Source organism: Bombus terrestris, chromosome 8 (genome assembly GCF_910591885.1).
Source record: "Bombus terrestris chromosome 8, iyBomTerr1.2, whole genome shotgun sequence".
Classification (NCBI taxonomy): domain Eukaryota; kingdom Metazoa; phylum Arthropoda; class Insecta; order Hymenoptera; family Apidae; genus Bombus; species Bombus terrestris.
In genome coordinates, this window is record NC_063276.1 from 7,954,503 (window position 1) to 7,981,036 (window position 26,534).

General features: G+C 35.1%; 2 protein-coding genes across 7 annotated transcripts in view; one reads left to right on the forward strand and one right to left on the reverse strand.

The window, feature by feature from the left end:
* Window positions 1–26,534, reverse strand: part of LOC100645050 (tyrosine-protein kinase transmembrane receptor Ror) — a 347,662-nt gene that overhangs the window by 216,876 nt on the left and 104,252 nt on the right. The gene's annotated exons all lie outside the window — the stretch shown is intronic.
* Window positions 1–26,534, forward strand: part of LOC105666016 — a 59,237-nt gene that overhangs the window by 16,124 nt on the left and 16,579 nt on the right. For 2 of the 5 annotated variants that reach the window (XM_048408295.1, XM_048408294.1), the window contains exon 3: window positions 2,880–5,202. In XM_048408295.1, the coding sequence (XP_048264252.1) occupies window positions 5,028–5,202 (175 nt within the window). In that variant the 5' untranslated portion in view covers window positions 2,880–5,027. Of the gene's footprint in view, window positions 1–2,879; window positions 5,203–11,207; window positions 13,632–14,510; window positions 17,683–26,534 lie in introns of those variants that run through there. The other 3 variants (XM_048408296.1, XM_012311287.3, XM_012311288.3) reach the window with 3 other exon arrangements.

The window sequence follows — 26,534 nt, forward strand, 5'->3', positions numbered from 1 at the left end:
TTTGATGTCACGTCGTCAGACTCCGTGTACTGTACACAGAGAGCACGGCCGCCGCCGTAGGAGAGGGAAAGAGCTATAGCCAAAAACGGTCTTCAAAGCATAGATTTATGTTCTACCTCGGCTTTCCGCCGAGAATGTTTTCCTATTCCATGTATATCTGCAGCGGGAAGCGCGAGTGCCGCGCCTTTAAGGCCGAATCGGCCCGCCGGCGAATGCTTTAATCGACCATCCCTCGGGACAGCTCGCCAGAGAACGCTTGAAACCAAGACGAAGCTGCGGTCGACCTGGATTTTCGACCTAGCAAATTTTTCAAGCTGCTTCCCTCCCATTTTCTCTTCCGTGAATAATTCATTTTCGTGCTATTTCGCTGCTTTTTTCCCTGGAAGGGCTTCAATTTCATAGCATACGAGAGCCCTTTGAACACACGCTTATTCGATTTGTCTTTAGCGGTGTTTTCCACGTCTCGGCAGTTGGTTAGCTCTTTGTGCCGGACACGATCTTCTTTTTTCGGCTTTTGCTTTTCTACTTGGTTGATTTTTGTTTCTCTGAAATGCTGTTTGCAGCGAGCTTTTTCAATCAAGTTTCTTTAACCCTTTCGCTAAAATGTCCGGCTATAATCGCTGTGCGTAAGATGCCGCGAATTGTACATATGACGAGTATTGTATCAGGTTGTCCGAAAAGTGTCTTTCTTTCGCAAACGTGTTTTTACAAGACTGCAGCTTCATATAAATGTGAAAACAAGTCTGTGAAATGTCGCGGTGTTATCAACAGAACAAAATTGGTCGTAATTCGACAAAATAATATATTAGGACATCCCATAAGTTCGTGCCGACTTTTGTGTATACATTTCATGTGTCGATTTATAAACATACGGCGATAAGGATAATGCACTTGAAAAATGGGAAGAAGTTGTACAACGAGAGGGGGATTACATTTTTCCATGAAACTGAAAGGTATGTAAACAATCTTAACATATATAACCGCTCGAAAAACAGAACGAACTTATGGGATGACCTAATAAAATAAAAAACGTTGTGCGTTTATTATTTCCTCATGAAACGACAGAAACTTTTCGGACAACCTAATACATCCTCAAGCCTTTTATTAACAATAAGATGGCGGTGACAAGAGGGCAGTGTATATGTTATCCTCTTTCTACAATGAAAAATTTGTTCACATGAAACGTCATTATCACACGCCAAAAATGATTGAAAAATCGAAGTGTGTTGTCGAGTATAATCGCAATGTTGATGGGAACTGTGGAGCAAATCGCGATACCAGTGCCAGATTTGCCATGTTAGCCTATGTGTAACACCATGTTTCGAAAAATACCATTATTAAAAGCTATTAGCATCATGCAATTATATTATATTATATTATTATATTCTGTAATCTTTTTGTTTCCAAATTGTAATTAAAAGTGAGTGTGTTAAGAAATTATAAATTCTCTGTTTTGAGGAAACATTTTTTCTTCGTAAAACACCGTCAGAACAGCTCGGTTAGCAGTGAGGCGTAAACGCGGTCGCTGACGATTTTCTTCGCGCACTGTGCACTGTTTTGACGCGGCAGAAAAACCACCCGTAGCGAAAGGGTTAATGCTTTGAAAATGATACATATATGGCGCGATATACGAGACAGATACGAACGTGAACAATTGGATATATGCGATACAGTCGAAGACAAAAATAAGCGAACAGGTATAGGAAATAAATAGATACGATTCCACTACTTATCTACTTCTTTTTATTTTCAATTGCCTCGTTTGAAATGATTTTATATATATGGAATGATGGCTGTAGCTGCGTTTAATACTCGTTATTTGATCTTTATCAAGCAGGACTTTGTTCACTCGCGAATATAAAAATGTATTCTGATCAGATATTACATTTAATTACAGGAGATTTTTTAATTATTTCGTTCCAAATAATATTTCTGCTATATGATAATTATCTCTGCATTTGTTCGTTCATTGTTCGATGTACATTAAGAAGGTTTTTGTTTGTTCGTAAATTTCACATAAAGTAATGAGTTTCTCTTCCTATTTTGTCTTTTGAATTTATTATTATCATGACCTAATTCTCAAGCTCTAATTGTATTAAAAGAAGTAGCAACTATTAGTTGCTACTAAACGAACTTCGAAATAAATAAGTAGTCGAAATATATAAGGAAGTGTATTCTACGGTAAAATATTCTATGGAAAGTCTTTAAGGTTCAATTTCTAAATTAGAATATTTCCTCAATTTGTTCTTTTAATTCTGAATTATGTATTTCGTCGTTTTTTGAAAATATCATATGAAATTGACTGTGGAATTTAGATAATACCAAACGTATACAGGATACGCGTATTATAAACAAATAATTTTCGAATTTAATTTCAATATTTCACTGATTTTGCCACATGTTCCAACTAATTGCATTCAGCGGTTTATTTAGGCAAGAATTACAATTTTGATTATCCGAGCACTTTATTCGATTCCAGTGTTGAAGCTGATTAGCCGATTGCAAGTTATTTAGTTGCGTTTCGGTTGTTTCTCGTGCTCAACGCGCCGTGAAATAAACTGTTTAAATCGAAACGAGTTCTCACGCGTGTTACCACAATAATCCTGTACAATTATTTACTTACAATTAATCATCGTTAGAAACCTTGAATTATATATTTCAAATCCGATTACTAATTTATCGTATTTAAGAAACAAATTTTTTAACTTCGAAGAGATTAAAGTATCAAATAGGAAACATTGGAATTTCAAAATTTCTTTCAAACGTGTTTTAAATTTATTACGTACGAAATGTGTAGGTAAGTTAGTCTGAATTGAATTTTTAAAAATCTATACAACATTAATAATTTTAATAAGTAACATTAATATTTTATTTTTCAGAGAAATGATCCAGTCATCAAAGGAATCTATCCAAACTGGATTTAGAAGATAACTCGAAGGATTTAATTTAACTCGGATATATCTGTAGACTTTCTGAAGATCAATTTGAAGAATCTTGAATACAGAAGATATTTTTTAAAACCATTGGAATCACAACAGCGTTGCAACTACCCGTTGAATCATTTTCTAGCAACAAAAACGAAAGGAAGACGGAATGAACCTTATAATTAGGTTCAAATACTCGAATATTCTCAACAAGTATCGATATCATGGAAAAGAAATTTGATATTGAAAATCTTCAACTTTTCAACGACTAACTACGTGAGAAAACCAACCTAGCGATCTCAAATATCAAATCGAACAATGCGATCTAATGTCCAACAGGAATTTTCTTCAAAATCCTCTCTGAAAAGGTAACAGAAAGAGACGAAGGAAGCAGCAAATGTTTTCAAAGTTCACTGGAAACGGTTGGTCCCAAGTCCCATGGAAAACCAGCTTCGACCCTTGACAGCAACTTGTGGGGGTAGAAAAAATTCGTGCGCGATAAATTCGGATCAGCGGCACGAATAAATCCCGGCGAATCGAAGCGAGAGGAAACCGGAAGCGGCGGAACATCTAGGATAAAATGCCGGAGGACGCGCGAATAAATTGAAAGAAATACACAAGGACAAAAGCGGCGTGCAAGAGGAGAGGGGGGCTGGGGCGCTCGAAAACGCTGATAAACGCTTGAATAATGGGCAGGCAAATTGCGCCGGAGGAACAACGCGTGATAAACGAACGGATGATGCAAATTCTTTCGGGTTTGGCGCGGACGCGCGGCAACTCGATGGAAAGCATGCCGTTTCCGATGAAAAGGGCCTTGTCTTACGATCGAGCTGGTCGCACGACGCTTCGATCCAACTTGCAATTTTTCTGGAATTTCTACGCCCATTTTTATGGACGTTGATTCTTGAGAACGAGGGCGTAGGTTGGATGGAATTTTCTTATTCCGGTTCATGGTTTGCAGGCCAGAGGAAGTGAAAGGTGTATGTGAAGTTGAAAATCGAATGATAGAGGAGTGGCAGGAGAGAGAGAGAGAGAGAGAAAGAGAGAGAGAGAGAGAGAGAGAGTATAATACGCGTGAGAAATTTTAGAAGCGGGATAGAATTTGGGCCGAATTTAAGAGCGTGAGGTTGGTTCTAGAAAAGAGAAGAAAAAGCCTGATATGATCGAAGCGAAGATTCTGAGACCGATATTTCTGAAAAATCTGAGAAAATATGAAATCTTGAGAGATTTAGAAAAGGGAAAGTGAGAGGAACTGGCTTGAGAGAAGTTTAAGTGAGAAATTAAACAATAATTATTTAACTTGATTATTTAACTCGATGGAATTCGAACAGAGCGAAATTAATAAGTCCTGGAATTACTGACATGCAATTATTTAAGAATGTAGGAAAAACGGGAATAAAATTTAAGACAATTTCCAAGATACAAAATAATTACAGACATCTAAAATACAACACAAAATCGATATTAATTATATTGGTAACAGTGAAATGAGATGCAAGGCATCTAAGGTAGGAAGAAAATTAATAGAGAGGGAAATTAAAAGACGTGAAAGTTAATATCCCAAAAAGATTAGGGAAAGAACGATTGGAGATAGTTGGAAGGAAGAAAAATTTCGAGAGAAGCCCATAAAGAAGAAAATCTGAGGGAAGTTCAGCGCCACAAATCCAATTTAAAAGCTTCACGTAAGATTAAACGCCACTTGAACACGCCGCTTCTCTCTCTCTCAAGACTTTAAACTCGCTTCTTAATGGCGCAATATGTTTTAACGCGTCCACGGGCATCAAGTGAAAGTACAAACTGCATGAAATGGCTCACAGCTGATCGTAAAGCTACAAGAAGACACAAGTAAAAATCAACCAACGGAACGTCCCTCCTTGTTCCCCATAAAACATACATTTTTGCTTATTAGCATTCACTCGAAAATAACTGCATCGAGGACAGTGAGTTTAACCCTAAAGAAGTTTAAGTTTAAAGAAAAAAAGGACATGTTACGAGTTTTTAATCGGTAGACTAAGGAACACTTAGACGAAGTGAATTTCTTCTTCTCTTATATTTCGCTTCTTTTTTAATTTATTGTGACTGTGACATTATCGAATTAATGAAATGATGGCGGGTACTGGTGTCAGAGTTGGTGGCGCTGGGATGCTGAGAGCCAGGCGGAGAGACTGCAGCGTAAAACCAAACAGGAAGCTCGACCGGAAATCCTCGCGAGGGATGATTTATGAGAACGAAGAGCTGAGGCTGAGGACTATTCATATTAACGCTGAAGTAGAGCAAGGTAAAGAGTTTATGATATTACCGGATTACTATGTTAGCATAGTCGGAATTACTGTTCTGGGCTGTTCCTGCTCAGCAATTCTGTACCACACGTTTATAATGCATATAGCGGAATTGAAAAAGTTCCGGGAAAAAGATCCAATGAGACAAAACTGCATCGGATGTCTCAGTTCTAGTTGTTTAATATTAGCGAATAATACGTAATTACGTAATCAGCTTTAGTATTACCTAGTTTGAATTTATCATTTTAATGACTTTTAATCAACTTTTCTCTTTGTCTATTTATGAAAGAAATACAATGGTAATTGAACTATTTGACTAAAACAAGTGCTCAGTACATACGTGTTCGTCATGGATCATAGAGATCCTTCTTTTCAGAAAATTTTTCAATTATTATTTACGGGGAATATTAGATAAAAGATGGGATATTAGACAAAAAAATGCTAATATCGAATAATAAAGAGCATTCGGCAATAATTGCATATTAGATAAAGTGAAGGGTGTTCAGACAAAAGCATAGAAAAACTGTTTTAAGCTGCTTTACTTCATGTTTTACCGAAAGTCTTGCTATATTCTCAAAATAAAAGAAACGACTATGAAACAGAGATAATGCTATATCATATTTTACAATGTTTTGGAAAAGGTTATATACCTAAAGTTATGTAGTTATGATATGAAAAATCAAAAATAATGTTTCATTACGAAAAAGATAAAACAAAGAACAAGAGGAATAAAAATGATATTTCTGAAAGAGGAGATAGTTTTTACTAGATTGCTAGGGAGTTTCGTAAATTAAACGTGGCGGGTCTGACTGGTTGTTTTATGCTACAAATAGACACACCATCGTCGAATCCGGTGCGAACTATTTTCGAAACTTAGCCAAACGCGCCAACTTCGTGTCCGGCCGGCAGCTGTCGCAGTTCCAGTCACTCGACCTCTCGAATTTTCCAACATATTTTCATAATTATTCGTGATAAATCTTGCAAAATCTCCAACCTATACTACCTCTAACGTACAGTATAAATTGATATTTGTATAAGGCAAAATAAAAGTAAAATACTAGAAAGAGTATTGTGCTAAAAATTCGAAGATGGAAAATCGAATTTTTCTTCATCTTCGAATCGCGAAAGAAATTTTGTTGAATTTCATCATCGTGAAGAAGAACGAAGACAAGTGAATAAATGTAAAATAGTGATTTAATGGATCTCGCTACTATTTTAAACCAATGACTGAATGATTCCGATGATGGTGAGTGTACTAATTGTTTTTATTTCTCGTGGAATTTTCTGAAGCAGTCAAATATAGAAGAATAATACCTTTGGCAGCGGTGCGGATAGAAATTTATGATATAGATTTGGTTTATCTACCAGTTTTCCGGAGAACAAACGTGCATTATGTATTATCTAAACATTTTAGGTCAAAATATATTGGTAACCAGGCTGATTATATAAGCAGAGATAATGGTGTTCGTGGCATGAGAAAAATATTCGAGTCATAAGGAAGATTTAGATGCTACGTGTTACGTGTTCTAGGGCGCTATAAAACTTTTTGGAAAATTTGTCAGTGTGATAGTAATGAAAACATGATGGTCTTTTTAAATTTATTATGCCCTAAATTCTAAATAGCTCGTAAATTCTAACTATTTAAAACTCCAATAAAAACGAATATCTATAATCATTATTTTAAAAATTCCTTTGAATATTAAAGAGATAAAGTTGTTTGTTGTATAAAAACATGTTTTATTTAGGAAAAAGGTGAAACTGATAAAGTTACTATGACCCTAGTATTACGTCCAAAGGAAAATATAAACAAACTAAGTGCAGGCTTCGCCTAATGAAAATATAACAAAAGACCTTTGAAAAATTGCATAACAAAGAATACCAAAATGATAATACTATTGGGTTGGCAACTAAGTGATTGCGGATTTTGTCATTAGATGGTATAATATTAGAAAATGAAAAGTCAAATACAAAGTAACGATGTTCTCTAAATGTTTAATTGCAAATGTTATAAATTGAAGGATTAAAGGTGTACTGTAGGAAGAAAGTAGCGGGGGATGGAAGATAACTAATTTCTGAACAAATACAACATAACGATGAAACGTTTAGAACGTGTCGAATATTTTCATGCCGGCGAAGAATTGCGAAAAGCCGGCTATTTTCTCAAAATTTGTTTATCCATCGAGCCAAGAAAAGCTTTGTTTTGGCAGCAATGCCCGCCCACGGCAAACGCTTGTTCTACCGAAGCTCTAGAAATCCAGATGTCGTTTCTATACCGATTCTTGAAGAGCGTCGTTCATATGAGCGGGAGAAAACGTATCTTCAAAATTAAACACAGTTATTAAACACCATGAAATGTCCATGTCGAACAATCTTCATTACATTATTAGAAAACTCGATAAGAAAGTAAGCATGAATTTGGAAATATTTTCTAAAGCTTTTTCATTTGTAGAACTTTCTTTTCATACTCACGTCTAAGTGTCTAAAGAAACTCTTGAACATGATAAGTTTTGAAAGAATTTTGAAATGTTACGTACACACAAGTTTATCTTCTTTTATTTAAAATATTTGTTATTCTTCCATATAATATTACTCTAATTCTATTCTAATGTTTTATATATTCTAACAGTTATATATATTAAAAATAGAAATAATATGGTGCGTCTTAAACGTTAATGAACCATCATTGGTTACCTATACAATAGAATAAAAACATTTTGGTAAGATTTCAACGTTGTTGAAAGCTGAGTTTGTAATAATGAATCAGAATTGTAAATTGGCGAAGTGGATTCAGGCCTCGAACTTTATTATCCTTTACGTTTCCTGAGAAACTGTTATTGAAATTTGTTTCACCTTTTCATATCTTAACTCGATCGTTTAACCTAGTCTTCTGCTTTTCCTAGTAAATTGATAGCTTTCCAATTCTGATAAACTCCTACTACGTACAATCAATAGGAAGTGAATATTTCGCGCAAAAATTTCTCATTACAAATACTGAAATCTTATTTTCCGATGTATCTCAGTTTACTTCAACATTCTTATTTCTGTCAAATTATAAATCACGTTACCTGTTAAGAAACACGAATGAGGGTAGTTCTAATTCTTTACACAAATTATGAATATAGAGAAATTTCATATAAATATATCATAATTATTGATTATGATTCCGTTAAGAGTGATAATATGCAAAGTACAATTTTATAAATACCAACAAATATAAATGGAACAGATAATGCTTGCTCATAGATCCTACGGAATCGAAATAGGAGGAACAAATTTTCCAAATCAATTTCTTCCAAAACAAGATTTTATTTCTTAACAATAAAGTTAATATAAAAATATTTTGTAAAATATTTCCAATTAATTTTATTGCCACTATAACACAGTGATCTAGACATGCTCATTAAAAATGTAATTAATATCGATGCAATAACAAACTTTCTTCGAAAACAAAAATTGGTTTAAAGAAAATATCGCTTTATATATATTTGCAAATTATTTTCTGCGTTACTATAGCACAGCGATTGAATCAATCTCTCAGAAAATAAAAGTTCATCTAAAAATACTTCCTAATATAGTAATTCTCTGTAATTTCTATAGGAAACCTCTGACAAAGTTATCTACGTATTAGGTCGTCCGAAAAGTTTCTTTCGTTTTATAAGGAATTAATGGATGCACAACATTTTCCGTTTTATATTATTTTATCAAATTACGTATGATCCATTTTGTTCTATCAAAATAAAGATCACAACGTTCGACAGATAAGGTTTCATGTTTGTATAAAAATGCATCGTTGTAAAAGACGGGTCTGTAAAAGAAAGACACTTCTCGGACAATCTAATACAATTCCACCAAGAACCTCTCACCAAATAAATTCAATCAGACTTGAAACATTTGAAAAAATGATTTGATTCGAACCGAATCTCTATTGATCACTATTCCCCATAATTTCCACGCCTCTTGGTCATGGTGCTCATACTATTTCTACCTGTACGGATCTCAGAATTTCATGGGGGGCTTGTAAACTCGACAAGCGAGAGCTATACAGCCCCTTGCGTCACGCTGGATTATTTTCAGGCGTTTTTAAAACGCTTGACAGATTACATTGCAGCGTGAAGGAAACGTGCCGCGTCCTAATCAACGATTCGTCATCCTAGAGGCCGCGTATTTTCTTTCATGCGTGTGTTTTTTGCCTAGGGGGAAAAGGCCTGTGTTGCGTCACGGTAGCTGTATCACGTTGGATGAAATCTGAGACACCGAAAAATTTATTTCTCTGTCAGTTGGTGGTTGCCACGAGATGGGTGAACTGCTAAGACGTCGGGGTTGAAATTGAATAGGAATGTTTAAAGTTAAAGCAACGCTAGGAAGACTTGGACAGGCTATTTTAAACAATACCTTTAAAAATCGATAAAAGCTATTATTTTTAGTATTAGGTAAAATAGGAGAACTTGATGAACATGTAGAGTAACTGTTGTATTTTTGTTTAAATCACAACACGCGTTTCGAACGTTTGGAAGGTAATTAACGTTAAAAAGAGCGAATTACGCTATTTTAAAGTATATTCTAGGAAATCACCAAAAGTTATAATTTTTACTAACAGGTATCGTTGAAGAACTTGGTGGAAAAATAATACAAATGTAGTTGTTTTTCATATGGCATGATTTGTATGTAGTATCATTTGTATGACATATTTCTATGTAGAAAAGGATACAGATTTCCAAAATCAAACGAAATGAAACGTTCGTTTAAAACGAATATTTGAGAGTAATTGTTCTATGTACGGAGACTACTTAGGCAGATTATCTTAAAAAATGCAAAGAAGCGTAATCGAAGAACCCAGTAGAAACGCGGTGTGAACGCATCTTTTAAAAGAAAAATAGTGGATATATTTTTTCGTGATAACGATGACATCTAACGTTTTAATGTTTGATATAAAAAAAAAATGATATATAAAAAATGAAATGTTTCTATAAAACACAAACTTTATTTATTGTCCTTGTAACTGAAATATTTTCTCACTTGTATCAGTTTTCCTCTGACCTCTTCAGCTACTCTCGAGATTCTGTGTTTAAAAGACGAGTGTCTGTTTTGTGTTTTGTTTAAAATAACAGCAGATTGTACTTTCACGATTATTTTTGAGGCATGGCAAGAGCATGTTTAAAAAAAAACACTAAAAAAAAGGAAAGTCTGGTTTTCTTAACGATGAGCTATTTTTGCAGCGATTAATTTAACTTGTAGTTATCGTGAGAATCGGGATATAGGAAAATTGTTTTTTAAGATCTTCTTATACAAAGATCGATGATGCTTGACACGCAATTTAAGAACACTTTTTCGAAGAACTTATCATCACTAAAATATAGGAATTAGCGGAAAAATATATCTAAGCAAATGATCGAAGATTATCGGAAATCTCTTTCCTGGAAAATTTCAATTTAATTTTATCCAAACAATAAAAGTTTCTTCGTTAACGTCATAAAATTTCCGCACGTCGTCACCAAGCATTAATTTACATTTTAAAATGCTCTTAATGTCGCTCTCGAAAACCTTATCAATCATCGACAACAAAAAATATACACGAGAAATTTGTCATTTTTAACAAAAACATACAAGCGATGAAAAAGAGAGAAAGAAGAAACTTGGAGAAAATTTCTTCGGAAGAAAAATCATCGACGTCATAAGGAGAAATTCGTCAGAGGGCGACATTTTCCCAAAGGCCAGCCTCTAAGAACTATTCCAACTCTAGGAAACTATTCTCTTACTACTTGGAAATTTTGAGAAACAAATTTCAAGTGGCTAAAACCACCAAGAAACCACCGAAACCACCCCAAAGAAGATGCTCAAAGTGGAGATATCCTACGAAAGCTGAACATGGACAGCGTTCTTGTCGCCACGTGACGACAGAATCTTGGTGGAAGCTCGTCTTGGCCAGTAGCTATTACAAAAGATTTAAATAGTCGCGCGCGCGACGGAGAAAGAAGGAGAGGGCTAACGGGCTTCAACAGCCATCCGCGAACTAGTTTTATCCGGAGGCTCAAAACGACAGGCATGTCTGCCTCTTTTCACCGAGACTTTCCATTTTTTCTCTGACGTGTGCCAACAGATACGTTGATTTTTCACATCAATATATCGTGCCGTTTTATTCGAAAGTTCAATTTCCAGAGGATAGTTTGGCGAATGGATCGAGTTTTAGCCAAGATTTTGTGTATCGAAGCTTACGTGCGCTGTTACCAAGTTACAGAGACATTTTGGCGAGAGTTAAAAACATTTGGACGAGGATTCAAGGAATTTTTGTTAATCGTTCATGAAAATTGGACGATTGTTTCCACGACGTAATTGAAAATTGAAAATCGATCAGAGAGATTAGTTAGCGGTGAAGATTGTATCGATCGAACGTTGCTTTAATCGTGCTGATATAGTTTGCCAGTAGAAAGAAATGGAGAAATACTTCAACGAAAAAGAGAAATTAAACAGTGACTTACAGTTAATTATTGAAAGACGCGAATTGACTGCCAGTGAAAATTTCGTGGTGATGTGTTAATGCGTTAAGACGATGCTTTTGTGAAGTTTAAGATGAATCGGAGAAATATTTTTGTGAGACGGTGATAGTGGTAATTACACTTAATCTTTGTGAACGTTACATTTCCTCTATTTACTCTGTTTATCGTCTTCTTGCGAGAGATTTATATCTCTGTTGCATTTATTTTTTAACATAAAATTGATTTACTATACAGTATATTATACATAATTTTTTGATCGATAATCGGTAGAAAATTGATCGTTTCTTTGCTTAGAGTGACTCGCTGATTTGGAGATTTTTTTCCTTTTTTTATTTTTATTTTCTTTTGAAATTTGCTTAGTATACACAGAACGCAATGTAGATGAAAATAGTAATAGATGATATACACGGCTATTTTTGGGAAATTTGTATATAATCTATATTCTGTTTGAAAGTAAAGCTGCCTCAAACGATACTTAATATCATTCAAACAAGATTCATGTGTTTTTCGAAACATTTACACTACCGGATGCAAGATTTTACTTCTGCTAAAATAATCTCGTGTAACAGCGTGTAAACACGTGATGTGATCTAATGTGATCCGAGAAATGATGTTTGGAAAGATACATATACTGATTGACGGAAATATTTCGAATCTTTCTTAGGATTATATAAGTTAAAAAGTTCTTAGTAGATTTTCCAAACCTCTTTCATAAATAATAATACGAAAAATCGTTCGTCTCTGTTGAAAGAACGAAGTTACAAGCTTTTAAACGTATAAATATTTGATATCCATATTAATAGATTTTCTTCTGTTATTCAATTTTTATATTATTTATTTTTTCGTCGTTCATTGAATATTATCGTCGTTTTGCTAAAAGTTCGAAGTTTCTTACGTTAATTAATAGTAGGACTTGGCACAATTTCTCAGAAATGTTCTATCCGAGGAAATCATAGCTCGAATATTCTAAGGATTAAGCGGTCAAAGAAGTCAAACAAGAACGATAAATAAAAAGATTGGGTAGCTATTAAAAGCAATAAACACAAAAGAAAATTAATTCCATCGAAGAAGGAGAATAACAAAATTCGAAGCAAACATACGATAACTATAAAAAATAATACAGAAAATACTGTACGTAAGAGAAAGAAGAGCAACAAATCAAAGCAATATATTACGATAATTACTGGAAACAACGAAGAAAATAAATCAAAACTATCGGGGAAACGGAACAATAACAAAAGTGAAGCCAAAAATAGGGTAACTATTAAGACTAATAGAGAAGATTAAACTACGAGAATCAGAAAGAAGAAGCAGATCTTATGGATCATCAGCCGCAAGAAAAATTCAATTTCCAAGTAACTCTATCATCGCTCCGTAACTCCGTAAGAAAAGATGCAGACAATCATCCGGAGGAAATAAAGAAAGGAAAAAAGAGCAGGAAAAAGTGAAAAGAAGAGGAGGTGTAACATCAAAGAACACGATCGGGGGATTTAGAACAAGGACGACGAGCGTCAGAAGATAGCTCTGTTTCGACGTCGTATACGAGATGAATGGGTTGCACGTTGATCGAGATCCATCAGAGCGAACTTGCCAACTTCTTCGCGACGAGGAAAACTGACTTCGCGCGTTCTCCTCCCGAAATCAATGGTCGCGACGACGTCCTTCTTCTGGTTATTTCGCACGCCTCGTCGAATGGAGTTTATTTGTTGACGAAACGTTGCCTCGATTATTTAATGACTCTTCGAGAGGATAATTTGGAGGCGTTGGAATCGACGTATCTGTCGAGCGTAAATCAACGCTCGTAAATCACTATAATTCGCCTGGTGGCCCTGGCGAATCGTTCGAACGAACGTGAAATTTGGAATGGAGAGATGGGCAAAGAGACACAATGCACAGAAGAGGAAGGGGAAGAAACAAAGGCGAAGAAAAAGGGAGTACGTGATATCTTTCTTTCGTTTTATATTGTGCGAGGATAATCGTACAGCGTAACGGTTTTCGCGTTGAAAGTAGTGCTATTGCTGTAATGGAAACGGTGGTAGTAGTATCATAAAGAGTTTCTATAATGAAGTTGCTATTGGAATTGAATTGATGTAGAAGGGAATTTTTCTTTGTGGAAGAAAGTACGAGCAGATATTCTTTTATTTGACTTTTCTTTATTATTTCACTGAGAATTTTTTAATAGATAAAAATAGAATTTGTCTTGATAGACGTGGAAGGTGTACGTTCCTTTACTTCGTATTTCTTCGTTTATTTTGTATTTCTTCAAAGTAAATACAGTACAAGCTAAATTTTAAATTAAAAGAAAAGGCAAGACAATCTTCTTGAGTTCAGAAAAGTAATCGTTATAGATGTTTCTGATCCTCTCTGTTCGATAGTACTTCGTAATTACATATACGTATGTAAGTAGCTACACTTGAATCAACTCTTCAAGTGTTTCAGATCTTCTTCAAGCATCGGTCTATATTGTATAATTCGTTCTATCGTCAGCTTTCACAAACCTTTCATCAATTAAATATCATACCTAATTAATTTGTTGCGCATTCAATCGCATTCCTAATCATATTTACGTATCCAGTTTCCTTAATTAGGTGGCAAGCAATCGCAAACACGTACTTCCAATTAACCTTCTGATAACGTCAACGTGCTCTTATCGATCTGTATGCTTTGTTCCTCTGAATATTTGCCACGATACCTTACAAACTATCATTCTTCTACTATCAATTAATAAAATTTTCAATATACACAATTAGAATTGAATTTTTGGCAAAAAAAAATATTTCTCTTTCCTATTAAAATATTTTTTCATGATAGTGATAATTCTTCGCATTACATTTCTAGAAATACGTAGCGAAGTTTTTAGTATTTACTGCAAGACCAAGTTTCAACCAAATGAAATAAACATTTGCATCGTGACTCCACATCTCAGCTTCAGACTGAGCTTGAAACTTCAAACCACACTTTCCAGTAGATTTTAGTCTGCCGTAATTCCCATCCTCCCTAAGTATTTACACCTATACACACACACATCCATAAACTCTCGTTGTATCCCTCGCCTTATCTTTCGTTTCTATTAAAAATATTCCACGAACATTCCTTTCAATGTTATTAACCATCGCGAATTTCCACCGATAATCTCAAGGCCGAGCATTTCCTCGAAATGCCAAATGACTTGGCGCGATGCACAACTAAAATGGTCGAAATTAAATTTTACTATTCCCGGGGTTTCCTCTCTTCTCGAGCTCTGTGCCGCGTTTATCCACAGCGAAAGGGGCCGTGCGCTCATTTCACCCGCGGCCCAAGTGGCGAAGAAAAAAAGCCGAGAAAAATAGGAGGCGCAACGCGGAAAACCGTCTGAACTAATTCGGAAAAACCGGCGAGGATACGCTTGAAACTGCAAGGAACCAAAGCTTTCATGCTCGCTCTAACGGCGTCTCGCCTCGCAAAGACGCTTTATGGAAAAAGTTTTTAATATTCTCTCCTTCCATCCCTCGGATCTCTTTTCTTTTCTTTTTTTTCTTTTTGTTCCACTCTTTACCCTGTTACGTTGCTGGTGAACGGAAGAAGAAGAAGAAAAGAATGATGGAAGGAAAGAGGAAATGGAAGAAACGAAGACAGGATAATGACCACTGGGCACAGGTGGATATGATTCTCACTGATAGAATCCACGTACACCTTGCGCCTTATTTTCTAGTCTTCTATCTACCGATGAAAGAGAGGTATCAGTCAGTCGTAAGCAGAAAAGAAATTTTCCGCCGGGAGAATGAAGAGTACAATCGAGAAAAGGAATTGGGGAGAAGAAGGGGATGAGAGAGTTTGTCAGCTCACCGGAATCATCGTTTGTTCCTCGATATTAAACTCGGCCATGCAGATTTTTACAACCCCTTTCACACGCTCTGGGATTCTTCCGCGTTGATGGATGTTTCGTGGATCCGTTTGTCTCGCTTCCTTTCCCACCGTACTTTGAATGCTACGCTCCAGTGTTTGGATAGGCTGCCGTAAATTTGATTTTTTTTTTTTTTTTTTTTTTTTGAGAAAGGAAACTCTTTGTTCTGTGTAATTCGGATATTCATAATGATCATCTTTTGGATTGTAAAAGTTATTCGTTTGTACAGTTTCGGGATAGAAAACGTTGTTTACTGAAACAGATGGTTGTAGTTGTATTGAATTTAGGGTCGGGTGAAGATTTAATTATAACAGTCTTTTGTTATAATTAAATAAATAGAAAATTGTAATCGATTTTTGGGGGTAGAAGCTACCTTGTTATTGCGTTTCAACAACATCCAAACATAACTGTAAAATCTTTCTGTAGTAACGACAGACGAGAGAATTCCACGAGCGAGTCACGTTGTAATTATATTAGAGTTTTAACGTAATTATCTGCAGTAATTAACGTTATTGTAACTTATTAAGCGTAAGTACCAATAGCAGCTTCCGCTGCGCTCTAGTTTCGCCTGCATTAAGGAAAATTTATTTCAGTTTAAGGAAAGAATTGCGCGATCCCCTTGAAAGCTGGATGAAGTTCTCTTTTCGAAAAAAACGCGCGGCTGAACTTTAATTTATCTGCCAATTTATTTCGAAGCAATTATTTAAATGAAATTAAAAATCTTCTTGTCTGCAAAAATCTAAAAAGCTTCTTGTTTGAGGGAAATGTTAGGACTCTTAAACTCTAAATAGACGTTTCTATAATTAATTGAAGATTTTTAATTTAACTAATGTTCCTTCCTTCCTTCTTTTTGAGATAAGCAGACATATAACAATTTTTAAAAGAACAATATTTAATTTGAAGCATCAAGACTTACAACAATTATTCTTAGTATCTTTTTTACTTAGTACTTTTCTTAGCTTTTTCTCTTGCGTTAAGTAAAAGTTTCAAATTTAAATCAATCTATTTTTTTCTCTTTAGGTAGAACTCTGAAACTTTAGGAAAAATATTTCTCAAACTTAAAAAGTTATTACATATATGGGAAATAAATGATCGATTAAAACTATAGTGGCAATTGTTAATTACTCTTAATTACTTTTATATCACGACGCAGTTTTACTCATATTTACTTTTAAATAAATTCTTCACTTAATAAAAGCATTTTCCAATATGAACAATGTTCCTCGTTTTTGTAAATCATCTTTGTTCAGTCTAGAAAAACTAGTTGAAATGAAATACGAAGTTTCTCCATCTTTAGAAAATCGTTCGTTTATTCCCAGCTAATCTTTTACTCAACATATCTACGAATATAAATTCTGACCTGGACTCGACACTGTCACAGTTTACCGAATTATTAATCTTCCTAACCTAGAAACTATCTCAATAAAATGAATTTCCTTCGCTACTTCTTTCCCTTTAAAAACACGAACAATACGTTTCTTTTAATATTCTCACACTTGACGTTGCACGTGAGCAACACTGCGCTTCAACAAGTTATTAACCAAACGTCAAATGTATTTTTTCGCGATAAAAATTATTTCAATTTTGCCGTATTACATCAATTTTATAAAAATGTGAGAAAAAATCCCACATTCTAAAAAGATATCTTATCACAAGAAGAACAAATTTTTCTGCTAAACGATCTACAAGCCCGTGTTTCAAACTGAAGCACTCAAAACACAGCTTAGAGAAGAACAACAGCGGAATGTTTTAATAATGGTAACAAAAGAGGTCGTGAAAAGCGTAGAAAAAAATTCCAGCGCAGGCACAGAGCAAATCCCGGTGTCGGAACATTCATATTCGCTGTTGAGCGACGCCAAGCCGGTGCATCCTCGTTGCGAAAGCACGTGACTGCACCAGCAAAATTAGCATACGCGGCGAATGCGATCCGGCGCCGAGATCGTCAGAAAACTCGAGTTGACAACGCGACAATGAACCGTTCCCGAGAAGAAAAGCAAATCGTGATAAAACAAGTTGCAAACGTGCGCGATCCATGAGGAACCTTGTTTTCTTTTCGATCTATGACCGGTGGTACGTTGTTTGAACACGACTGATGCAAGACAGTGAGTAGAGTTTACGAATCTATCGATTGTTCGAGGCAAAAGTGACAAATCTATCGCTCTTCGTGCAAAAGTTCGAGTATATTTTAGTTTAGAAGAGTTTGAGGTGGATATTCTCTGTTAGTGACGCATATGCTGCGTCGATTATGCTCAGTTATTTAAGCAATGCTGTTGACATAATCGTTGGATTGTACTTTCTTTGAGTTTTAATACAATATAGTTTAAAAGACAATGTGTTTGAAGAAAAATTGTTGCTTAAAATATGTATAATAGATAGACGTAGTAAATAGCAACGAATATGTTAATAGTAGTGCGAATTATCGCAAGAGTTTTCTGATACTTTACGGTTCTAAGTTGACGAAAAGTGTATTTTTGTTGTGGAATTGATAGCTCGTGTATATGGAGGTATAATTTTGATGGTATGATTTTAATTGATATTTACGTTTTCTCGTAGTGTAAAGATGACAGATGGTTTATATAGGTGAGTTTACAGAAAATAGCATAGAATGGAATTTGCTGAAATTTATAATGGTGTGCATTGTCATGAGATTTTTATCCGAATCTGCAGTTTCTCAAAGAGTGCGAACTTTGGAAAGATATTGAGAAGTTTTATATAACAGAATGTAAATGTGAAAGAAAGTGTATTTTCTGTTAGCGAGTGAGTAACAACTAACATTGTGGTAAAGTTTTAATTAAAGACTTTAATTTCCATTGTTTTCGAAAGTTACGTGTTTTAAGAGAATATTGAGAAATCCTATAAGACATTGATGCGGAGAAAACAAACTTTCTTGACGTGGAGTTAACGACAGATTGCATAGTTATTACTAGTAATGATTTTCATTTGAATCTTCATCCTACCGAAATTTATAAAGCTTGAAAAGAAGATCGAAAAATTTAATAAATAATTAACGAAGAAAAATGTCATCTTCTTGTTGTTGGTTCGATGATAGTGAAGATTTCAATGAAGAATTTCATATTTTCTAAAGATCTTTACTCTTAAAAATAACAAACTCGTGATCGAGATTTGCACTTGAAGTAGAAGTTACGTCAATGAAGATCTCATCTTATGTTTAATTTTGGAGCTTAGGAAACTTATGAAGTTGAACATGAGAAAATACGATGACCAGCGCGATTCGTGAGTCATTCTACTAAGAATTCTTCACATAAAAAAGCAAACAACAAGTCATACCCTTAGCTGGTATTTACATAACCAAACCATCATTTTCATTTAGAATTTTAAATGACGTTAATATCTGTTTAGAAAAGTTTGAAGTGGGTGAAAACGATGTATGGCGTGAAACACGTGGATAAAGACTTGTTTCTTCTCCTGAACCATATATATATATATCATTATATTAATATAAATAATATATGTATATTATTTTATTTTATTTACCATACGCATATTTCAATTTTTCTTTCATACAAATTCTATATTTTAGTCGTCGTATAATTGTAGGATTAAAGTATTAGTTTAGGATTAAAGATGAAAACTTACATAACATTCAAGAAATACACCGTTTGAATTTAGAGTTGCTATGACGATGGATCACATTGCCAAAAATTTATTCGACGAGGATGCAAATTGGTTGCTACCCTGTTTCAGAGTACTTGATTAGGTTTCGTTAATTGTCCTGCAGGAACGTCGCATACAGGAGTTAGTAAATTAAAGGTCTTTGTAGTCCTCTGCGAGCAAAAGCACGACTGTAATCTTGCCGAGTGCGAGGGAGCGTAATGGTATTGTAACACTGACTAATTTTATAGACAATGGTAATGGTTTTTCTCTCTTGACGTGATTACTCATTAAATTGCAGACGAGTCACGTATTTCACGTTTAATCGCAATTATTATTGTCGTACACCTACTATCAATAATTTCTGTCTGTCTGCTTTCAGATTAAACGAAGGTTTTTCATCTTAACGTTTGAACATTGTGAGCTCTGTTGGTAAATAGCCTCGTATATGAATAAACCTTTGTATAAATAATTCTTTAATTAATTTTAAGAAGAGAAATAACTGTTAAATCTGACTACAAGAAAATTGTATAAAATGAAGGATCACAAAGTAGTAAAAAAATGTAGAAAAAAAACCAAACAACTAGTCGTTCCAAACTGATCTTTATGCAAATTTTTATCTTTACGAATACAATTAAAGAAATAAAGATTCACTTTATCTATTAAACATGAACACGAGTATTCTTTCTCAAATATTTTATATATCTTTACAAATTATATACATTCAGTCAGCTTTTGTACAGTGATACTTTCAGTTTGGTAGAAATGCATAAAAATCCGCGGATCTAATTATTCGAGATCCGTCAGAAAACGAAACAAAGTTAGAAACTTTGAGAAATAACGAAACGCCGGTCTACAGAAATTCCCTAAAAGCGCAACTCGCGAATCAAATTCCGCGGGAACCACCTACCGTGAAAGTCAAACAAGCTTTGTGTCGCCATTTCGTCGTCTTTAAGAGCGCATTAATTACCCATTTGCCGACAAAAGCGGACAGAAATAACCAGCGACCCCAAAACCGCGCGTAATTTGCCGGCTCGTGGACGGAAAAATCGCCGAGGGCAAACGCGTTGTGCTATTTCCACGTGTGCTGTCGGTTTCTCGTTGCCGGTAGAAAACCCGTTGTCGGCTTTTGAAACGGCTTTGGAACCCTAACTCGGTCGCTGAACGGACTTGCAGCCTTCGGCTTGCTTGAATTGCGTTGCAATTCCACGCTGCGACGCAATCCTCTCGTCGTTCTTTTCAATTTGCATACGATCACGCCTCGACCGAGTAAAAATCGCGCAGAAACGTTGTCTCTGCCTGTTTTAGCTGAATTTTGAAGGTTTTCGTAGATTTGAAAGTGTACTGACGTTAGAACGTTTGTCGTGTGTTTCTCATCGAATTTTCATGGAATTATCTTTGATATCGTGTTTTATAGTATATGGGGCGAGGAAGATTGTATTCGCTTTACGTATCGTTGGTTTGCTAGGAAAGTGACGCAATGAGAAATTAGAGGAAAGATTTTTTAAACGAATGATTTGAGATAGAAGATTGTCAATTTCTCAATTATTTAACGAGCTTTTTAAATGATTACAGCGTAGATTTATTCAGCTGCATTTGTAACTCGTCTCGTCTAATCACTGTCTTTGCAGTTGCATCCCATTTAGGTTAACGAATTGTAAATTCGTCTGACACTCGTAATGTACGCATAAGATAATTTCTACATGCTATCTCCGTGATAAATTAATGTTACAGAGCCGAGTTTGAATTTTAGATGAGATGGTTGTTGGTTTAGCGAATCGCAAGTTACATCTAAGGTTGACATACCCTTAGTTGGATTCACACTCTTGGTTTGCATACTCTGGACTGGTTTTGCACTCCCTTTGAGTTGAAACTCTGCATATGCATTTCGCCTATCTTTCTCGCATTTCTATATCAATTTTGAAGAAGTTTCTCTAACTTCTTTTATCGTGCTAGTGACTATGAAGTTAGAATGTAATTCTGTGATTGAAAATATGAATTACAAGAATCAAATGCGAATAAAAATGAAATATAAGAACTAATATGAAATTATATGCATTTTGCCAACCAAATGTCCGGAATCACTACGTGTTCCATAGAAGCCAAGAATTTGAAGAAAAATAAGCTTCAACTTCAACTGTGCCATAATTTTTTTTATTCTACTGACTCATTGGTAGACGTTCCAACTTACGCGTGCAGAGTAAAATAATGCTATATAAAGCCATATTAAAACCTGTTTGGAAATATGGTATCAAACTATGGGGAACAGCGAGTAATTCCAACATAGAAATTCTTCAACGATTCCAATCAAAAACTCTAAGATCCTCAATAGATGCACTTTGGTATGTTGCCAACAAAACAATACATCGCGACCTTAAGATACCTACAGTTAATGAAGAAATATCCAAATTCAGTAATAGATGTAACATAAAAATTAACAACCATCAAAACCGACTAGTTACTCAATTACTTGACACAACGGATCAGATCCGCAAGCTAAAAAGACATTACCCTCTAGCTTTAAATAATCCAGAATAATTTACTTATAATTCTCAATGAGAATTGATTGTAAACTATTTCCAAATAAAAAAAATAACTTTTTTTAATCTCTTTCATAGTTAGGATAAATGAAATAGCGTAGGTGGATGACGTGGATACAAAATGGAAGTTGGAAAAATTATTTCCTATGCAGATGTAGGCGGATGTTCAGAACGATAGAAATATGTACAGATGTAAACATACAACTTGATACAGTAATGAGTCACGTCGCTTGACTATTGTTAATTTTCAGAAATATATATACTCTTTGTAAAGCTTACAATAAAATAAGAACTCTTATAAATAAACTCTTTCTAACAAGTTTCCTTAATGTTGTACGTATCTAAAACATAGCAAATTTTTTCTTCTTTAATATGGTTTGTGGTAGATGGTAGGTGAAAATTGAATAGATGCTAATATTTGCCCGTTAAATTGAAACTTCCAAGAAGCCTAATACTTTCAAATCTAACCTCATAAAGAATACATTTCCACTAAAATTATACATTTTCCTCGGTGTCTCTCGCCAGTGTAGCAGCCACGCTTTCCGAAAATTCCAAAAATAGACGAAATTATCTGAAACGTAAAACTCGTGTATCCTCGGCGTTCGGCTCTCCCTGCGCTAGAATAAACTAACAAACATCGCTACGGCGGATTAAACGTGCTGGGTCAACGGTAATTTCGCCTTTTGACAAGTTTTCGCCTCTCGCGGTAGCGCGGCGGCGTTTCGTTATCGTCCAGAGAATGACCGCCATAAATTGCCCGAACTGCGAGACTCTCCTATTATCCCGTCGGCGCGCATTTAAAGTTCCCCGCTAAAGTTCCTGGTGAACTCGGAACCGACCATTATCGCTCCGCCATTATCATTATCATTATCATTGTTATTATAATTATCAGTACTATTATCGTTATTATTATTATCGTCTATTTTTTTTTCTTAAGATGCGCCGATATTTATGGTAAATACGGAATTATCGTCAAATATTCGCCTTGTCCATTATGTATTTAAGAAATTTCGTACCAATGACCATATGACCAAGAATAATGATTTTTGTGCGCCGATGTGTCTCTATTTTCCGTACAGCATTAGATGTGTTTTATTGTTATCATTGCTTTTTATTTCTCTTTTTTCATCTTTCGAAGGATGGATTTGCCCACTGCAAAGTGCTTTGACCAAGTTAGGACGAGGCGTTGAATTTTCTTGTGTATTGCGAAGAGTATTATTATTTATTATTAGAGCTTTAGGTGTGTTTTATTGTTATTATCATCCCTATTTATACTTGTGTGCTTTTGAGGATTACATGACGTGTTCGTGTTCACCAGCTCATATCTATATTCTCGTGTTACTGTCGTAGCGTTTTCTCGACTATTGCCGCTCTTTCGAATATCATAGCTCATCGTACGTTTGAACGAAGGCGTGTCTTTATGCCTAGTGTTTCAAAATAACTGGAGAAATTCTTTGTTTATGAGTGATAAGTATGACGGATATGACCATCCGTAGTACCGTCACATTCTCTTATTTTCATTGGTGCAAATTTTTATTGCAAGTGGAGTATGCTTTTTCATGTTTTCTCGTTCCTTTTGCGTAACGCGCGTGTTATTCGGTACCGTAACGTCGATCACGCAGCTTTCCTTTTCTCTTTTGTAATATAAATATATCCGGCCTGTTACATGTAACTACATCTTATCGATGTGTGTTGCTTTGTCCCAATTTAGATTATAATTTCCATTTTCAACTATCTTTTGTAATGTGTACTTGTAGTATGATTTGCGTTATTATGATTATTATTACTTTACAACGAGAACTTGTAATATTATATTATTGTATTATTATTTTATGAGAAGTTGTAATATTCGCATTTCGAAACCACAACTGAAACTTTGTCGAGTAAACGGCATGACCGGAAGTTCGAAGGCAGATCTATCGAGGAAGCCTCGTTCAAAGATTTTCAAGGGACCATCGAACTTACTGCGACTAAATTATTTTGCCTATCGCGGATTTGGATCTCCAACATTGCCGACTGACTTGTCGGACAAGGCCTGCGTATTCCACGTTTTCTACAAGCGTGATCTTTGTCTTTATATGAGCATGTGTGTATACGTGTAGAAGAGTGTCTACGTGTATGTGTCGTGGCCGCAGGAAATTGGGTAATTCTGTTTCGAAAGTGGAGTTCCGTGAAAGAGGGAAACCCAGTAGCAGGGTAGTTTGGCTTGGAGTAACTTGGACATTACATTGTTTTCTTTGGAATTGCGGTGGCTCGCCTTGAACAGACGCTGTCGAATGGCTTTAACACGTGGTTTGGATTTTTTAGCTGATTCTCTGATCACTTTGACGTTTTGAATTTAGAGTTTCCGCAGTTCTCACATTCCTTCGTTATTTCCCGATTATATGCCAACTTTTATTTTACGATTCGACGCGTGGACTTTTAGATGCGATTCATGGCCTTTTCAGTTTCTAGTACTTTTTGTGATTTTCTTGGCTTTTTCTGTGACTATTCTTTGGATTTCTCTGGACTTTTATTTCTGATTATCTTATGCATTTTTGTCCTGATTTTCTGTCTTTCCTGATTTTTCTTTCATTATGCTATTTGCCTTTTGTGATCTTCCATTCACTACCATTTCAATATCCTTTAACTTTCCACTGATCATTCTTCGAATCTCCAACGAGATATTAAGTTTACGTAGTTTCGATTTTCTTTAATCGTTCCTTAATTATTCTGTATCAAATACATTTATTTAACACTTCCGCTACCATTGACGCATATGTTGCGTCATCATCGCTATATGATGCTATATATTTGATGATTTGATATGATGATATATCTAAATAACTTTAGTACTGCTTTATATTTACGTGTTTCGACAGAACGACGCAAAAAGATAAAAAAGGCAATGAACGATATATTGTAATATTACTTGACATAAAGGCAACTCCAAGGAGAAAAATATGAAATTTCAAAAAAAAAACTTATTAAATATCTTTTCACTCGATTAATGAATAAAAATTACATTCTTCTGTTCCATATAAAGCTTCATATACCAGTGCAACGAGTATTAAGAGTAGCAGTTTGCTCCAAGCACTGAGAAATCCCACGCTCATAGTCAATAATGAACATAGCGTGGCTCTACACGAACGTTTCTGTTTTTCCACGGACGTTTCTCGGAAGAAAGAAAAGAAAACGAACGCTACCAGCACAGATTGTCCACGATTCCACAGTAAAGATTAAAGATTCAATGAAAGCTTGTCGTCTCGACATTTTACAAATGCTTTCCGGGAACTACTCCTCCAACTTCTTCCAGTTAAAAATACCGACGTCGGTGATTATTCAAAAGCGGGCAAATGGGCATTTTGACATGGTCATGCTTGGGAACAACGTCATCCAGCGTTCTATGGAGCTCCATAACCGGGAATATAGGGTGACTCGCTTAGACAACATCAACCTAATTACATTTACAAATTTGAAATCATAGATATAAAATGTAAAAAGGGCAAAGTTGCGGTATAAATAAAGCAGCCGGTTTTCTAACACTTTTTTAAGCTTCCTAGCACGTTTTTAAACTCGGAATCAGGAAATTCAGATTGCAAAAGTGACGAAGCAACTGATTTCTGGAAAATTGATAATCTCAGAGCCTGGTGAATTTTAAATGAAGAAGAATTAAGTGTATAAGAGATGTAAATTTTGAGTAAAATCTTGGCTCGAAAATGGCAAATATTTAAATTTCTGGTGTCTCGAATATCTAAACATAGAGGAAAAATCAAGCGGAAATCCTGTAGAGAAATGATGTTTATGTTATTTTCTCTGTGCATCGTTAGAAGTGTAGTGATCACGATTGTTACCACTTTCGTACTGTATAAATATACAACAATGATCATGTATAAGCTGACTCGAGGACAACATTTCTAAACACCCAGTTATTTTGTATACAGAAATACACCTACTACGATCAGCAAGAAATCAATGAAGATATAAATGGAAAAAGAAGAAGTAAGAAAATTTAAAAAAAAAAATTACAGAAAAATGCAACTAATTAAAGTGGAACTTTTAAGGGAAGTTACTTAAATGTACGAAAACGTACGAATAAGGAAAAATACAAAAACGTTAGTTTGATAAAGAGATGATTTTGAGAAAGAAAGTGTTTAGAGAAGGGCAACAGATTAAAACGAAATCAGAATATGTTCACTGCACATAGTTGAAACCAAAATTTCGACACTGTGGTAATGTATCTTGCACGAAGCTCGTCAGCCAAGATTTATCGATACCTACGTGATACCGCCTTTTCCTACAGGGACACCCTATACGCTTGCTCCGACGATAATTTAGTGTCAAGAGAACTGTAGTGGTTGTAAAACTCGAGCGTGCAGCAATACCTCGAAGCCTGTCTGTTGCTTGAAACCATAAACAACGATCTCTTATTTCGACGACATTCGCTACGTCTGTGTTTTTCGCAGGTGCAGTCGAACGTGCAATAAACTATATTCGACAAAAGAATATGATAGTCGAGCCGAGGAACTAGGATATCTGCCCAAGACGCCATAACTTGTCTGAGAATTGTCGATTTACGCGACACGTTGATTCTTTCGAGTGTTGAATAGCAAACGAGGAAAATCGGAGCAGCTATCTCTTCCGCTTTCCAGATTGCAAATCTTGAAAAGTATGAAATGTCAATGCTTATCGATTTTTTGATTTGCATATTAATTTCACATTTGTTAAAAATTCAGTATTAGAATTTTCCAATAAACTGAACGATGAATTCCGTGAAGCTTCAATTCACGATATTATCGATTAATCTTGTATGTCATTGCATT